The 16,348-nt window shown below is 48.2% G+C and overlaps 3 protein-coding genes across 11 annotated transcripts; all 3 read right to left on the bottom strand.

Annotated features, from left to right (window-relative positions):
• Positions 1-8: 8 nt before the first annotated feature.
• Positions 9-7,996, bottom strand: acss1 (acyl-CoA synthetase short chain family member 1). 4 transcript variants are annotated; one of them, XM_041073954.2, is made up of 14 exons: positions 7,639-7,996; positions 6,558-6,654; positions 5,995-6,194; positions 4,365-4,540; positions 4,145-4,297; positions 3,789-3,936; positions 3,405-3,542; positions 3,235-3,327; positions 2,478-2,590; positions 1,709-1,835; positions 1,505-1,632; positions 1,358-1,421; positions 952-1,073; positions 9-780 (listed from the first exon to the last, which is right to left on the bottom strand). In XM_041073954.2, the coding sequence occupies exons 1-14, from the start codon at positions 7,949-7,951 to the stop codon at positions 673-675; spliced, it is 1,980 nt and encodes a 659-aa protein (XP_040929888.1). In that variant the 5' UTR covers positions 7,952-7,996; the 3' UTR covers positions 9-672. The 4 variants fall into 4 exon arrangements, 2 of the variants coding, with proteins under 2 accessions (XP_040929888.1, XP_028983526.1); XM_029127693.3 differs by having other exon boundaries at positions 9-764; positions 7,639-7,992; XR_005898685.2 differs by lacking the exon at positions 1,358-1,421 and having other exon boundaries at positions 625-764.
• Positions 7,997-9,059: 1,063 nt separating this feature from the next.
• LOC114842143 (zinc finger protein 782-like) lies at positions 9,060-11,949 on the bottom strand. Of its 5 annotated transcripts, none has more exons than XM_029127704.3 (5): positions 11,727-11,949; positions 11,286-11,394; positions 11,077-11,132; positions 10,950-11,004; positions 9,060-10,558 (listed from the first exon to the last, which is right to left on the bottom strand). In XM_029127704.3, the coding sequence occupies exons 1-5, from the start codon at positions 11,853-11,855 to the stop codon at positions 9,387-9,389; spliced, it is 1,521 nt and encodes a 506-aa protein (XP_028983537.1). In that variant the 5' UTR covers positions 11,856-11,949; the 3' UTR covers positions 9,060-9,386. The 5 variants fall into 5 exon arrangements, with proteins under 5 accessions (XP_028983537.1, XP_028983536.1, XP_028983538.1 ...); XM_029127703.3 differs by having other exon boundaries at positions 11,286-11,397; positions 11,727-11,948; XM_029127705.3 differs by having other exon boundaries at positions 11,086-11,132; positions 11,286-11,397; positions 11,727-11,948.
• Positions 11,950-12,187: 238 nt separating this feature from the next.
• Positions 12,188-15,619, bottom strand: vsx1 (visual system homeobox 1 homolog, chx10-like). Of its 2 annotated transcripts, none has more exons than XM_029127713.3 (5): positions 14,824-15,619; positions 14,323-14,398; positions 13,854-13,977; positions 13,435-13,630; positions 12,188-12,915 (listed from the first exon to the last, which is right to left on the bottom strand). In XM_029127713.3, exons 1-5 carry the CDS (start codon positions 15,242-15,244, stop codon positions 12,620-12,622), a joined length of 1,113 nt encoding a protein of 370 aa, XP_028983546.1. In that variant the 5' UTR covers positions 15,245-15,619; the 3' UTR covers positions 12,188-12,619. The 2 variants fall into 2 exon arrangements, with proteins under 2 accessions (XP_028983546.1, XP_028983547.1); XM_029127714.3 differs by having other exon boundaries at positions 13,450-13,630.
• Positions 15,620-16,348: the final 729 nt, after the last annotated feature.

The raw sequence follows: 16,348 nt of genomic DNA, 5'->3' as shown, positions 1-16,348 counted from the left end.
TAACACTGTTGCTGTAGACAACATTATTAAAAACATTTATTGAACGTAATAGACAACACTAATACATATTTTGAAAAATGCAAAAAATCTCATATATTTGCCATCATTTGTTACATACATGTTAATTAATGAGAAAACAATACTTTATAGTTTTATTTTGATCAGTAAATATATCCTAAAACATTTAAAACTGTTCATTAGTAAATGTTTAATTATTCTATCACATGTACAAATGTAAAAATAATTAAAAACCTTATAGTTATAAAATTAAAGAGAATTAAAGCTCAGGGAGAAAAGTCAGATTTCCGCTCCAAGCTGAAGGCTAAAAAGCTGTTCAAGGAACTCTGGGTGTGGGACATGTGCAGGACATTTACGGCTGGAGGCTGTGTGAGCACAGAGACTGTTCCAGCTGTTCCCACCAGAAACAAACATTTGTTTGCAGCGATGCCAGGGTGTCTAAAAAAATAAACTAAGTTAAAGAACTGAAATGAATCTACAGAACATTTCAAATTAAAATGTGTGACTTCATCAGTTATTCAAGCTGTGGATGTGTCGGGGCTGTTGTCCCCTCCTTCCTAGTTCTCCCTCCCCTCTGGTTTCCTCTGCTTCTTGTTCTGCTGCTGGGTCTCAACAATCTCCTTGACGACAGACGGATCGTCTAGAGTGGACACATCACCGAGGTCTCCGGTCATCTCCATGGCGATTTTCCTCAGGATGCGCCTCATGATCTTGCCTGAGCGAGTCTTCGGTAACCGCTTCACCACCTGGAAGCATTGTGACCTGAAGGATGAACTTCTAAATACATGTTGTTGTGAACCAAAGCAATAATACATTTCATAAAATATATTTTAATTGATTCAAATGTTTGCAAAATCAATATTGGATACAGTTTGAATCTAAAGTATAAATTCAAATATACTACCTGCTGCTAAGGATTAGCACTAGACTCACCAGGAAGTCATCTGGGACAGCGTATTTGGCGATTTTGGTGGCAACGAGGCCTTTGAGCTGCTGCAGGATGGCGTGAGAAGCATCAGCAACTTCCTCCTTTAAAACCACGAAGGCGAACGGCACTAAGCAAAGGCACACACACACACACACACACACACACACACACACACACACACACACACACACACACACACACACACACACACACACACACACACACACACACACACACACACACACACACACACACACACACACACACACACACACACACACACACACACACACACACACACACACACACACACACACACACACACACACACACACACACACACACACACACACACACACACACGTGTTTTGTTTCATATTATCAGTGAGTTTCTCGTCTGTCGACTCTCACCTTCTCCTTTTATGTCATGTGGGATTCCGACCACAGCTGTTTCTGGAACATCCGGATGTTCATCCTTCACAGAAATCAGCGCCATTTCAAGCATCAGAGTGCGGATCGTAACACTGTGTCACCTCATGAAATGTGTTGGTGTCTCACCAGCGCATCCTCTATCTCTGCTGTCCCCAGACGATGGCCGCTGACGTTGATGACGTCGTCCATCCGACCGGTGATCTGGTAATAACCCTCCTCTGTGCGAAATGCTCCGTCTCCAGTGAAATAATGACCTGGTGGAGAAACAGCCCCATCAGCTGAGCTGCTCCATAGAACGCCGCTTCCCTCAGCTGCTTCCTATTTACTAACCTGGATACGGTTTAAAATAGGCATCAATGAATCTCTGGTGGTCTCCATAAATGCTGCGAGCCATCCCGGGCCACGGCTGGCTGATACACAGAGCTCCACTCACAGACGTACCGGACAGACACTCACCCTGGTTATCACATGACACGGACACAGACAGAGATGGAATTACAAACCACTTGTTGGCTTTTTATCCTTCAACAGGAAACTTTGTTGTATTTTATGACTGTCACACAAACTGTTCACGGCTCATGTTGATTGTGGTTCAGAGCACAAGGTGTCCAACATCCTGCCCAACATGTTGTTGGACCCTGTTGTTCACTCAGATGAATTCAAACAGTGAACAGTGAAAGAGGCCTGGAGGAGCGGTCACCTAATCTAATCTACTCTACATCCAGTAACCAGCAATGATGAGAACCCTGGAAGTCTGCAGATTACAGCTCTTTAACAGAAGGAGGGAAATTAGGAAAGTACTGAATGATTCATTTGTGGCAGAGCAGATCATCCTGGAATCAGAAAGTCTGTTAATCAAACCAAACAGATGCTTGAGATTAAACAAGCAGGGGTGTCACTGGAGCCTTGACCTCTCAACGGGACACAGAGGCTGATCTGACATCTGAGACAGAAGATCGTCTCTAATCTCTTTGGATTCATTCCATCAGAGGGGTTTGTATGTGTTGCAGGTGGAGACGTGGGCAAAACGAGGCCCGGTTCTGTCCAACTGTGAAAATGACCTCTCCACTCACGGCTGAACCTGTTTGTGGCAGGTCACCTTCTCTCCCATGAGAACCGGCTGGATGCCGAAGAAAGGCCTCATGGCCATGGCCGGGAGGATGGGAGCGTCTGCGTCTGCAGGTCGAGGGGCGATGCAGATTCCTCCGGTCTCTGAGGAGAAACAGAGGCACCTTAAACCCTGATAGTATAGTGGCAGCAGAAAACCATAGCAAAGCAGAGCAGCATGGAACACTGAGGGGCTGATGTGAGTAGACCGAGCCCAGAGAACGATCAAACTGCTGCTGCAGTCACTGCCTCCGCCCACTAGGGGGCAGCAACCATCGCCTATAGATCAGAGGTGTCAAACTGGTGCCGACGGCCGCTGCCCTGCTGGTTTTCCACCTCTCCCTGCCCCAGCTCCTACTGATCACCTTGACCAGGTGTGTAGAGTCAATGACAAGCTGGAAAAGCCAACCAACACCTGAAAACCAGCAGGGACAGCGGCCCTCGAGGACCGAGCTCGACACGGGGTCTACAGCTTCATTCTCCTGTAATTTCTTAATTTATTGGGGAAGAGGCAGAAGCAGCTGGTGGCGAGTTCAACATTAGATTTACAATCCTCACGCGCTGTCGAGGAATTAGGTCACTCTCTCTGCTGTCTTGTCCCAGGGAGTTGAGGATTTGATCTTAATTCATTTTCTGCAGCTCCAGATGTTCGACTGCTAATCGTTCAAATTAGGGTTAAAGCTTCAGTAAAGGGACAATCAGACAGATAGGACCGGCCTCAGAACCTCCATGTCCATATCGGGTCTCACCTGTCTGCCACCAGGTGTCCACCAACGGACAGCGCCCGTCTCCAACCACGCTGTGGAACCAGTGCCAGGCCTCGTGGTTGATGGGTTCTCCCACTGCCAACAGCAGAACAACGTTAACGTCCAGCCTCCGAACCGGAGGTTCAGCTGTGATTAAATCCTAGACGTCTCACCTGATCCCAGGGTCCTCAGAGACGAGCGGTCGTATCTCTTCACCCAGCTCTCGTCGTATTTCAGCAGCAGGCGGAAAGCAGTCGGGGCGCCGTAGAACTGGGTGATGCGCAGGCGCTGGACCGTCTCCCAGTACCTGCCTGAACACACACACACACACACACACACACACACACACACACACACACACACACACACACACACACACACACACACACACACACACACGTCAAAGGTTAGCGACACCCGCTTCACCGCGTGGAGTCAGACCCACTGAAGTGATAAAACTCATTAATGAGTAACGTCCAGGAAGCAGCGTTTAACTGGGACTCAGTCAAAGGACTGCAGCGCTCTCTCCCTCCTCCCACTCACAGAACCCGTCCTACCTGGGTTTGGGTAAACCGGCGTGCTCTCGAACAGGACGGTGGTGGCGCCGTTGCACAGCGGCCCGTACACCACGTAGCTGTGGCCCGTTATCCAGCCCACATCGGCCACGCAGCCAAACACGTCTCCGTCCTGGTAATCGAACACGAGCTGAAGGACGTGACACAGATACAAACCACGGATCAAGTGAAACCTGCAGCTCATTTACGCTTTCACTGTGCTGAGGTTAATGACACAAGCAAGTCTAACAGCGCTGCGGTTGCCACGGCGCCCACATCCGCCTGAGTCTGTCTGGACTGACAGGATCAGACGAGCCGTGACTCAAACAGGCGAAGAGGGGAGGAAGGAAAGGACACACCTGGTGTGTGAGCGCCGCGTACAGCAGGTACCCAGCCTGGGTGTGGACCACGCCTTTGGGCTTCCCTGTGCTTCCTGATGTGTAGAGCAGAAACAGCAGGTCCTCACTGTCCATGGGCTCCGCAGCACAAACAGGAGACTGACAGGCCATGACCTGAGAGCAACATCCACACTGTTACTACGGCAACGCAGCGGACACAGCAGCTTCATCGACGTCTCACCTCCTCCAGGGGCACGTCCAGCTCCCCCATCACCGTGGACGTCTCCGTCCTCTGAGACACAAAGACACAGCGGACCGACGGGCAGCTCCTCACGGCAGCGTCCACCGTGGACTTGAGCTGGACGGGTCGACCTCCCCTCACGCCCTCGTTACAGGTGATAACAGCTTTACACTGGGCTGCACACACGCAGACACACACACACACACACACACACACACACACGCACACAGACACACACACGCACACAGACACACACAGACACAAGCACGCAGACACACATGCACGCACGCAAACACACACACACACACACGCATGCAAACACACACACCCACGCATGCAAACACACACACACACACACACACACACACACACAAACACACACACGCATGCAAACACACACACGCACGCATGCAAACACACACACACACACAAACACACACACACAAACACAAGCACGCAGACACACACGCACGCAGACACACACGCACGCAGACACACACGCACGCAGACACACACGCAGACACAAACACACACAAGCACGCACGTACGCATGCAAACACGCACGCATGCAAACACGCACGCACGCAGACACACACACGCACGCAGACACACACACGCACGCAGACACAAACAGACACACACACACACACAAACAGAGATGCAGACACATAAAAATCCTGTTTCAATCAGCTGATGATCACATGTTAACACCCAACACGTTCAATCGACCTCTGACCTTTGACCTCTAGTATTACTGTTGTGTACACAATTCTCCTCAGATTCCTGTGACACAACCTGCCAACAAACAGCCTCCTGGCTCCTACACACAAACAGCACACTTGTCATCCACCACCTCCAGAACCCAGGACCAGCTGACTCGGTTCATTCACAGACACATGGTCCAAGATGGCAAATAAGCAGCTTTTCATAGAGATGACATCTGGCAACACCGTCAATGCGTTTACAGTGTTTCCTGTTGTGACACGCGTCAACGGCTGTTTCCGTAGCAACGGTGATTTAACTAGTGGACAGACGCTGAAAACTCAACTTCTGGCAGACACACAAAACCAGGGACCCATATACCAAAGACCCATAGACCCATAGAACCAGAGACCCACCGGACCATAGGCCCACAGACACACAGAACCATAGAACCAGAGACCCACAGAACTAGAGAACCAGAGACCCACAGAACCATAGACCCACAGACACACACAACCATAGGCCCACAGAACCATAGACCCAAAGACACACAGACCCATAGAACCGGAGACCCAGAAATCCACAGAACCATAGACCTACAGACCCATAAAACCAGAGACACACAGAACCACAAAACCATAGAACTTAAGTTCTGACTCACTGTCATCCAGAACCGAAGACCCAGAAACCTACGCAACCATAGACCTACAGACCCATAGACCCACACAACCATAGAACCGGAGACCCAGAAATCCACAGAACCATAGAGTTAAGTTCTATGACACCAGCTGGTGTGTCTGGTGATCGCCTCACGTTCTGCTGCAGGCACCAAAGCACCACCTCCACATTCCCTAACCCTGATCCTGACCTTGTCGGGGTCCGGACTGCTTTTAGTCAAACTCGGCCGGGCCCGATCACGGTGACCCACCGTCCTGAATCCGTCCTGCCAGAGCCTCCGAGCTGAAGCCAGCGAAGACCACGGTGTGCACCGCTCCGATACGGGCACACGCCAGCATGGCTGCCACGGCCAGCGGCGACACCGGCATGTAGATGGCCACGCGGTCCCCCTTGTAGATCCCATAGCTCCTCAGGGTGTTGGCCAGGCGGCAGGTGATCTCCAGTAGCTCCCTGTGGGCCAGACGACACACGAGCATAGATGAGAGGAAACAAACCAACAAACGTCTGTCAGACCCAGAGCGTGACCCACTCAAGACTGAAAGACGGCGCTGATGCCATTTACGGCCCAGTTTAACGGTCCGTTTAGGATGCTTGAAAAGTGATTACAGTGACACAGTGAAAGCTTTTACTCAATACATAAAGCAGCATTTCTGCAGCTCACTGTGAAGGTTGGGCCCATTTCTGTGACAAGCAACAGATACATGTCACGGTCACTGGTTCCCAACCCAGAGACAGTTTATGAGCTTGTGATGACACTGAAACACTGATAAGACCAGATCTGAGCGCTGAGCAGATTCCTTTGCAGGGGCGTACCTGTAGGTGACCTTCACCTCAGTGCCGGGTTCGTCTCGCTCCCAGATCAGAGCCGTTCGGTCCGGATGGGTCTCGACATGGACGTCCAGGCAGTTCACTGGCAAAGAGACAGGGCAGAGTGAGCAGGTGGTACAGTAGGACCCATCCCTAGGACATGACGTGGTCCAGATTATTCACGTATAGCGTCAGCGCGCCCTCATTATTATCCTTATTTATCCCGTGCTTGAAGATTAATAAGGAAGTGAGCTTAAGACTGTGTGTTACACAGCATGAATTATATAAACAGGTGAAGAGTCAGATCCAGTTTATTAATATCCCTCAAATAGTGGATTTTTATCAGAGTCCGTGTTAGGATGGTGATAAACATCCAGGAGAAGCTGTGGATGACAACAGATCTGAGGTCGACCATCACCAGATGCTTCAAACGGGTCTTAAATCTGAGTCTGTAAAGAATTCAACTAAATGTAGAGGAGCTGGACCAGGACCAACAACAAATCAGGAGGAGGGACAGGATGGAAAAGAGCTGACGTTTCAAACGTTCTGATGGTCCTCTGTGCTCAGGCGCCCCCCCCCCCCCCCTCCCCTTCAGACGCTCCTCCTCCCAGGACAAGTAGCCAGAGATAGAGGAATGTCCGCCCGCACCCAGCCTGCCCCCCCCCCACCCCGCCCCCCCTTATCTGTGGCCCTGCAGCCGTTTTCCTCCTTGGTTCGTTACTTCTGGACCCTCCTGGCACGGTCACTGCTAGGTCCACGCTTGAGCCAACCACTGGTCCAAGTTCTGGTGGGCCATATGTCGTTGAGGCTGGTACTGAACAGACTCCGACCTTCTCCTCCCATCCCCCCGTAATGGAGGAAACCTTCTGCGCCCAGTTTCCCTGTTTGGGAACTGAAAGTGGAGTTTCCAAACTGATGAAGTTACGAAGTTTCTGATCACGCGTTTGAGCGGATTCGATCCAAATGTAACGCAGGCGTCAGAGCGGGGAGGGGGGGGGGGTCTGGGGGTATCGATCCCTCATCGATAAGTCAACGTGTTATCGATAAACCAACTGTTGAACTGTTGAGCGTCTCCACTAAAACTCACCCGACACGTTAAGCTTCCCTCCCAAGAACCAGCGGATCGTCCCGCTGCTCAGCTCGCAGTCTCGGACCCGCTCGAACAGCTTCACCCAGCGAAGTCTGTCAGCGGCGGCGGATCCCCAGAACCGATCCGGATCTCTCATCGAGAGCTCGTACAGATCCTGGTGGGGCAGGCGGGACAGCTGCGAGCGCCACGTGCCTGCAGATGCGGAAGACAGGCACCTGGCAGGTCCGGTTCTGATGTGACTGGATCCACGGATCCTGCTGAAGAGTTCGGCTCCCCTGCAAAAAGCCACGGCGCTGGTGCGAGCAGCCATATTGATCCTACATCCAGCAGTGCGACACGCACTCGTTCTCTTTATATATACCGCCCCCGTCTCCTCCCCCTCCCCCCGTCAGGTGTTCTCAGGTGGAACCTTCACTGCACTGGTTCCCTCTGGCCTGGACTGCTGTAGCTCCCTGCTTATGGTATGTCCTATAACCTATTTAAGAAACCACAGCCAGAGTCTGATTGGACTTACATCAGCTTCTCCTATTCTGAAAAATCTGGGAGGGAACGTTTGGATTCAGCAGAGACAAATTCAGCAATAGACATTTAGTGACACCACCTGGATATGAAAAGTTCTGAAAGTTCTGGTCCAGGCTTTGACGGGGCCCCATCCCCCAATCTGTCCAACTTATCAGTCAGTAGAACTCTGTCCCAAAATGTCTGCTGCCGAGTTATGGCAGGACTCATCTGAGCCTCACTGTTTGCCCCAGTCATCGCTTTCCTGTGGACACCGGTTCAACCGGAAGTCTGTCTGGTGACATTTTACGTCAACCCTGGATGAGGGGGGTCACATCTGACTCAGTACCTTCCCCAAACCTCAATGGAGACTCACAGCATCCGTCATTGTTTCACCTGTCAGACAACTGCACTGGAATAAAAGGCAGGCTCAAACTCAGACTGCTGCCACCTGCAGGTCGACACACATACTGCAGGGCTTTACGGACAGTAGCAAACTGATAAATTACGGTTCTGGAGCAGAAAAGCTGCACAAAGTCCCAGAGCTTGTTCACACACAGAACCAAACACATGCACATCACAAAACCCATAACGGACGCAAAGGGAATAAATGTGAGCCCTGAAGGAGCCAGCGTCTCCTGACCGACACAAACACACAGCTAAACGATGTAAACGCTGATCACTGAACCAGCACAACCGTCTTATTTACTTATTATGAACCTATTTGTTGTCAGACTTTATCCTTTTAAGGAGATTAAATTAGACTGGATCAGATTAGGAGTTTGGATCTTTTCTGGTTTGTTTATCTGAGGTTAGAGTTGGAGCAAACAACATTATTATGGTTACAAAAATAACTTAACACAAAAACAAACATTAATAAGTCAAAATCAGTGTGTAAGTATGGTTTGTTTTAAGAAATATGAGAGCACGATTCCTTTATTTAACATGGTCATAATGTTTTCCCTTCAGGCTGTTGTTAACCTGCAGCTGTTTACATCACATGTTAATCCTTGGATATTTATAATCTGTCTTTACACTCGCACAGAGCTTCTGCAAACCACAGGTCAGATAATAACAGCTCCTGTTTAGAGGGAATCTGAGAAAATAGACACAGTGAGGTGAGGGAGAACTTGACTTGTTTGATGCTTGTATAGTTCTGGCGTGATCCCCTCCAGCCGACATCCGATGCTCCAGACTGAAAGCAGTGGAGACCTAGAGCCGCAGGTTCTTAGATGTCAGCGTCTGTCTCAGATGTCAGAGGACACAGTCTGCTTGTTCTGCATCTGCTTTAGGTGTGCTTTGGTCTGCAGGTGAGCCTTGAGGAAGGTGAGCAGGCGGAAGTGTTTCCCGCAGTCGAGGCAGCTGTATGGTGTTACTCCACTGTGGACGCTGCGGTGCCGCATGTAGCTGGTGGCCAGGTTGAAGGTCTTGGAGCACAGGGAACACCTGTACGGCTTCTCCCCGGTGTGCGTGTACCGGTGGTCCCTCAGCAGCTCCTTCAGACGGTAGCCCTTCCCACAGATGTCACAATGGAACGGCTTCTCCCCAGTGTGGCTCCTCTGGTGGACCTTATACTGCGAGGGGTTGGGGAACTTTTTGCCACAGGCGTCACAGGTGATGATGGAGTGTCTGGCCGGGAGCTCATCAGACAGCAGCTCATGAGAGTGTTTGCTGATGATGTGGTTCTTCAGGCAGCGGTAACTCCTACCACAGATGGAGCAGAGCTGCCGGTGTCCAGTGTGGATCAGCTGGTGGCTGTGCAGGTTGGCGGCCTGGGTGAAGCCCTTCCCACAAGTGGAGCACTGGTACGGCCGCAGCTGCTGGTGGGTCAGTTTGTGGCGTGTCAGGTGGCAGGCATGGTAGAAGCTTTTCCCACAGACATCGCAGATGAAGCTCTTTTCGAAGTGGGTCATTCTGTGAGTCTTCAGCACGCTAACACAGGAGTAGCCCTTGCCACAGATGTCGCAGTGGCAGGTTTTCTCTCCGGTGTGTCGAGCTTTAACGTGCAGGTCGCGATGAGCCTTGTGATTGAATCTCTTTGAGCAGTAGTCGCAGGTGTACGGCAGCAGCCCGTGCTCTTGGCTCTCGTGTTGGCGAAGCCTCAAGATACCGCTGAACAGCATCCCACACACCGAGCACAAGGGGTGACACTTGTGCTGGTGGTCAGACAGGCGCTCAGAGGTTGGAAACAGCATCTGGCACCGCGGGCACTCATGGTGAGCTTCCGTCTCTGCCTCGGCTTCCTTCCTCCTCTTCTTGCTGCTGCGCTGCTTGTGGCTGCGAGCTGCAGAGGCTCCACTCGCACCATCAGGGACGGTGCCAGGCCAAGGAGAGGACACCCGAGCATACTCGTGGTCTGAGACGCCTGGCTGAGGGGCGGCTTCATCTGCTGCATCAGTCGAGCTGCTTTCACTTTTCCCTACAAACGAAGCACAGACGTTAGGACCTCTCAGCTGATGATAGACTTCTATCAGCCACAGTTACTCTGGTTTAAAGTGAGGAGCAGCTGTCCTTTGTGGTAGTGTGCTAAATAATAAAGCTCCATAGTAAAATAGCATTCGTCAGCTGCATCAGGATCGACCTAGTTCCAGCCAGTACTGTTCATAGTACAATGAAGCCAATAAAAAGCTCATCACCAACTAGTTACAGAGCGACAGAAACATCACATGTTTAAAAACTCCCACTTGTGCAACCTGTGGTGTAGATGAAATTACTCAAGTAATCAGATAGTGACATCTACTGCATCTCAGTGTTTCAAAACCTGAATATAGCGTCTTTCCTGACTTTTGTACTGAGTCAGACAGACTCACCGCTGGCATGGTTTGGCACAGAGACCAGCAGACAGCTGGAGTCAGGGGCAGCACTCTGTAAGACAGAATACAGCCAGTGTTCAGCGACTCCAGGCTCCACTCAGGAAGTGTGCATTCACTCACTGACCCCACAAACCAGGATGTAGGTGTGTTCGCTGGAGGCGCCAGAGCCAAGCTGCTCCTCTGTAACAGAAAACAGCGAAGAGGCTGATCCACTTCATTCCGTACGAGCAGTGTGTGTGGACAGGTGTTCATTCCAAGGACTTGCCTCTATGCACTTAGCCTAGTATCTGCATCAATGCATTTGGCCTGACACCAGAACAGTTCAGCTCTCACCTCCTACCATCGGAGTCTGAATCACACCTTTGCCGCTCTCAGACTCGACCACCTTCAGGATTTTCTCCACAGTCTTCTCACACAAGGCGTCCAACAGAGCGCAGAGTCTCTGCTGCGGGAAACACAGCAAACCACGTAAAGCAATGTTTTCTTTGACCAAATCCCACCCTTTACGTCTGAGACGACAGAAAACACACGATTCTCATAATTCTACACACTTATTCTCCCACGTCGTTGTGTTTCCATTTAAGCTTGTACACAAGTGGAACAGATTAAACTACGGGGATGTAAAGGCAGGTCGGTACTTGTGGCGATCAGCTGTTATATATAAATATATCACGAATCTAAAAACGCGCCTTCGCCACTACACTTCCGGTATCGCATGGACTGGAAGGGTTAAACGCCAGCTAGCTTTAGCCACTGGGAGCTCTGACAGCTCACCTCGGTGTCCGGGCTTTGTTTGAATAAGGAAACTTTGTCCAGCGCTATAAAAATCTCCGTCAACACTGCCTTGGCCATGTTAGTCACGATGACCGTGACCTCGTTTCTAAAAGTGATTAAATCGTCCATGGCGAAGAATTGCTGCACTAAACAGCCAGTTACCTTAGCACACAAACCGCTAAGTGGCTAATTCTGCGAATAGGAAGTGACGCACTTGACTATCCAGGGAACGTACAACCAACTCCTTCAGTAAATTATTAAAACAATCATTCTTTGGCTTTTATCGCAAAATCCTCCTGATTTAAATACGTAATACTTGATTTCCGTTGTATTGTTTTATCATTTGCCGTTTATGCTGTTTTGATGATGCTGAATACCAAAACTACTTCACAATTCCAAAAATAATTTGTCTTTATTTCACCATTTATCTGAACCTGCTGCTGTACATAAATAAGATAATATTAAAGAGACTTTTTTTAATAGGACATTTAAATTACATTCATTCACATGGCTTTAGTCAAACCAATCAGCAACAAACTATGAAACAAAGTAGAATTAAAACAATAAATTGCATCTTAAATTGTGAAAGACACATATCAAACATACTCTCATGACAATACGATACAGACGGACAGAGAATCGTTGTTAAAGTCACCTGAACAAGCATTAAAGTATTGCCCAACTGCTCCCCTCTGTTAATGTGTTAGAATAGCAGTCTTTATTATACTGCTGTTTAAGCTTGGACTGTTATTGTCTGTGTTTTGAGCAGCTATAATTAAAATCTTTACATAGTAATAATGAAATGACTGTTCACTTATTGGATTTATGTGCTCGCTGAGACAACAGCCATCAGATTTCGGTGCTGCTGAAGCGGACCCGTCTTCAGTCATTTCTCAGTGTTGCTCTGGGGCCTCGGCTCCACTTTGCTGTGGAGACAATTTTATGGGCCTCTCGCCCTCCTCCACCTGCTGCTGCAGTTTAGAGGAGCTGGACAGGTCGATGGCTACCTCCTCATCCTCCTCGTCCTCTAACAGCTCCTCGTTCTGTTCTCCTGCCTCACGTTCTACCTCCCGGGTCTCACTGCCACCTCTCCGCTCTGAGGTGTCACAGAATGAGTCGGACCGAGCTGAGTCGGACTCTGACGTACTGGAACCCTTTTTAGCCATTTCTAAAGACTTCTTGTGCATACCTGTGAGGACAGAGGAAGACAGAGATTCAGTCCTGGGACAGATAATATAACATAAGTATAATAATGAATGCAACCAAAACATAAAATGCATATGTTTATAATATGTGACTCAAAGCATCACTAATGATCCATGTTTAAATTGTGGGAGTTTATTCCACTCCTTCCACTTTTATGGAATCAAATCTAGAATACTTGTAGAGCCCTGGGGGGGGGGGGGGGGGGACCACTTCACACTTACTATGTGGACCAAAAGCAGCCATTGGAAAAGAAGCAATACAGGACAGGAAGTTAAAAGCACTGAACATGAACCTGGACCTGTAGTGGAGACAGAATGTGTCCTGTGGGTCTCCTGGAGGCCAACAGGCTCTGTGCTGGGGTACTTTTCATAGGACTTTGAGGTCATTGTCCACTGGTTCCTGATGCATGTGTGCTACCTAGCAGCTGTGTGACGGTGCCTCTGGCTGTGGTGTCTGGACCCTGTGTATGGATGCAGGTGTGGTGCGTGTGCGTGGCACTGACGTGCATGCGGCTCACCGAGCAGCCAGGGGGCGCAGGATCCCATCATGCCGTTCTTGGCCGAGTTGAGGATAGATTCTGGCAGAGGGATGGAGTGTCGCACCATGGCCCCGTACAGGCCGTACTCAGCCATGACGCTGCTGCGACCCCAGCACTTCTCACGCTTACGCCACTTCGCCCGCCGGTTCTGAAACCACACCTGAAATTATGAAAGCAACACATAATTTCATAAGTGATGAAACGATTCCAAGTCTAAACAGAGTTCAGTATTATTTAGACGTCATCTCTTCCGAGCCATTTAGGTTTCCTGAGCTTCAGGTTGAGAAACAATTTTACTTAATGCTCAAATAGTCTTTCAGTGACAGGATTCAATGATTCAAGTTCAAAAGGAATCTATAGTATATGTGTGTTGTGGTTCTGACCTGTATCCGGTCCTCGGGCAGCTCCGTCTTCATGGCCAGCATCTCTCGGGCGTAGACGTCGGGGTAATGGGCTTCCTGGAAAGCTTTCTCCAGCTCCTCCAGCTGGTGGGAGGTGAACACCGTCCTGCAGCAGACAGAACAGAGGAAGGGGGAATGTGAATGTGTAATAATCTTTGTCGGTGGACTCTCATGTTGCTGCACTTCAGATTCCAGAAGACAAGTGTTTATGTAAAAATAGTCTTTAATGAAATGTTTATGTTTATTGCACAGTGGCCTTAAATTATTATTATATACTGCAAATAATAAAGACTTAGTATTTTAGGATTTCTCTAGTTCCCCATATTTACATATTCTTTATAATCTATAAAAATATTTAAATTAGTGTTTTTGAAGAAAAATTGCATAATATATAAATTAAATGTGTGATGAATTGATGAAGTGAATTTAAATTGTTGATTTTGATCCTCACCTGTGTCTCCGCTTCTTTCTCTTCTGTGAGTTCCCTGATGTTTTTGAATCGTTTCTGTCAGAAAGACATTCTTCATCTGCGGAAGAACCAGACAACTTGTTATGTCCAGTATAACAACAACAACAACAACAACAACAACAACAACAACAACAATAATAATAATAATAATAATAATAATAATAACAATAATAATAATAATAACGCTTTGTGAAGCGGGAAGCTGGGCCAAGATGTGACCTCAGTAAATGCAAATGACCATTTATTTATTTATTCTTTCTTGCAAAATAGACCAAAACCTTTTATTTAACTTTAAACTTTAGTTTAAAAAAATTACTCTACAAAACAGAACCAGAGCCGATGACAACATAAAAACACAAATAAAGAACATGAATGGACTTCAACAGTTGTGTCGGAGGAGGAGACGGGATTAAAGCACGCAAGATCCAGATCCCGCACAACCACTATTAACATGAAACCGAACCGAGCCGAGCCGAGCCGTACCGGAGTAGTCCCTCTGGGCCTCCAGGTTCTGCAGGTAGTGGCTGTCGGCCCGGGCCTGCAGCAGCGGCAGGTGTCCCGGCAGGAAGCAGGGTGCTCCGGCGGGCTGCTGGGCCGCTAGGCTGCACAGGAAGCCGAGGCCGAGGGGCAGGGACCCCCCCGGGAAGGTGAAGCCGCCGAGGCCTCCGCCGGTTCCCTGAGGCTCTGAACCGGGCCCCGAGGCCACCGACGAGAGACCTGAGCCGGGTGGGACGCCGGGCTGATGTCGCCCCTGCAGGTCCGACTCCAGGCCCAGCAGGTCGGTGATGGCAAAGCCTTTGGAGCGGAACCCGGAGCCGTGCAGTCGGGACTTATCGATCCCAAATCCTGGAGATAACATCTTGACCTTAGGCTTCTCTTCGCTGATCTCCTCCCGGCCCGTCATGGTGCTTAACCGGACTATGAAGATGATGATGGACAGAGCGGGACGGTCCGGCCGACGAGCTCCATTTATGTGATTCCAGTGTCCCGGGATCACAGCGTCAGCCAATCACAAGTGGGATCTGCAGGGTGGAGGTGGGGGGGGGGGACTCCTCAATCCCAGAGGATTAATTGCCACCAATTTTATTTCAATCCGATCAGGATTTGGTAAAGAGGAGGAGGAGGAACGGTTTTTAATTTCTGTTGTTTATCTTCGATCAGGGAAGACTCCACAATCTACTACAGCATCACAACCATAACAATAAAAGCTGTAAATCATATTACTGTTATCATTCATTAAGGGTTTTCTTGGTTTTCTTATGGTCACATTACAGCAGAAAAATGTGTATTATTATGTGTATTAAATAAAATAGATTCATAAAAGAAAAATACTTTAATATTATAATACTATTCTAATAATGTAATAAAACAATATGTTAAATACAACAATAAAATTACTTAAAAGTACAAAGTACAAAAGAACAATTAAATGTTTTATGCTCTTGTTTGTGCTGTGTTTTTATTTTAGTTAACTTTTTTATTTATTACAAATAGTAAATCAGAAAACATATTTGTAACAATGAGAAAAAAACAATAAACTGCAAGAATCAAACTAAACTGACACAAACTAAACTGTAACTATTATTCATTTTGATGTGGTAGGGTTTTGTTTTAGTAGCTTTGCAGCATCAGCACAAACTGAATTTTCTTTCAGTTTGTGCTGTTTTTTCAGAAATTATGGCTCTGTCGTCTTTTCAATGATTTTAAATCTTTAATATAAGATGCAGTGAAACAGCTGAAAAAGAAGAGTTAGACTACAAAAGAATTTAAAAACAGGCTTAAATTTGATTTAATTGTGTTTTATAAGTAGATTCATCTAATTGCTCCTTAAAACAAGTTGATCATTTTTACCTTCCCACACACACTAAATCCCAAGGGATTAAACACTAACTTGGCCCTAATTTCCAAACAGACTTTCATCATGAGGATAAAACCAGCAGCTTATTCTTACTGACCATAACAAAACCAGAAATCAGAAACATCCTTTAAATACATTCATTTTATTGGT

Source organism: Betta splendens, chromosome 15 (genome assembly GCF_900634795.4).
Source record: "Betta splendens chromosome 15, fBetSpl5.4, whole genome shotgun sequence".
Taxonomy (NCBI): Eukaryota; Metazoa; Chordata; class Actinopteri; order Anabantiformes; family Osphronemidae; genus Betta; species Betta splendens.
The sequence above is the reverse complement of the archived record's forward strand: the minus strand, read 5'-3'. Positions and strand labels throughout refer to the sequence as shown.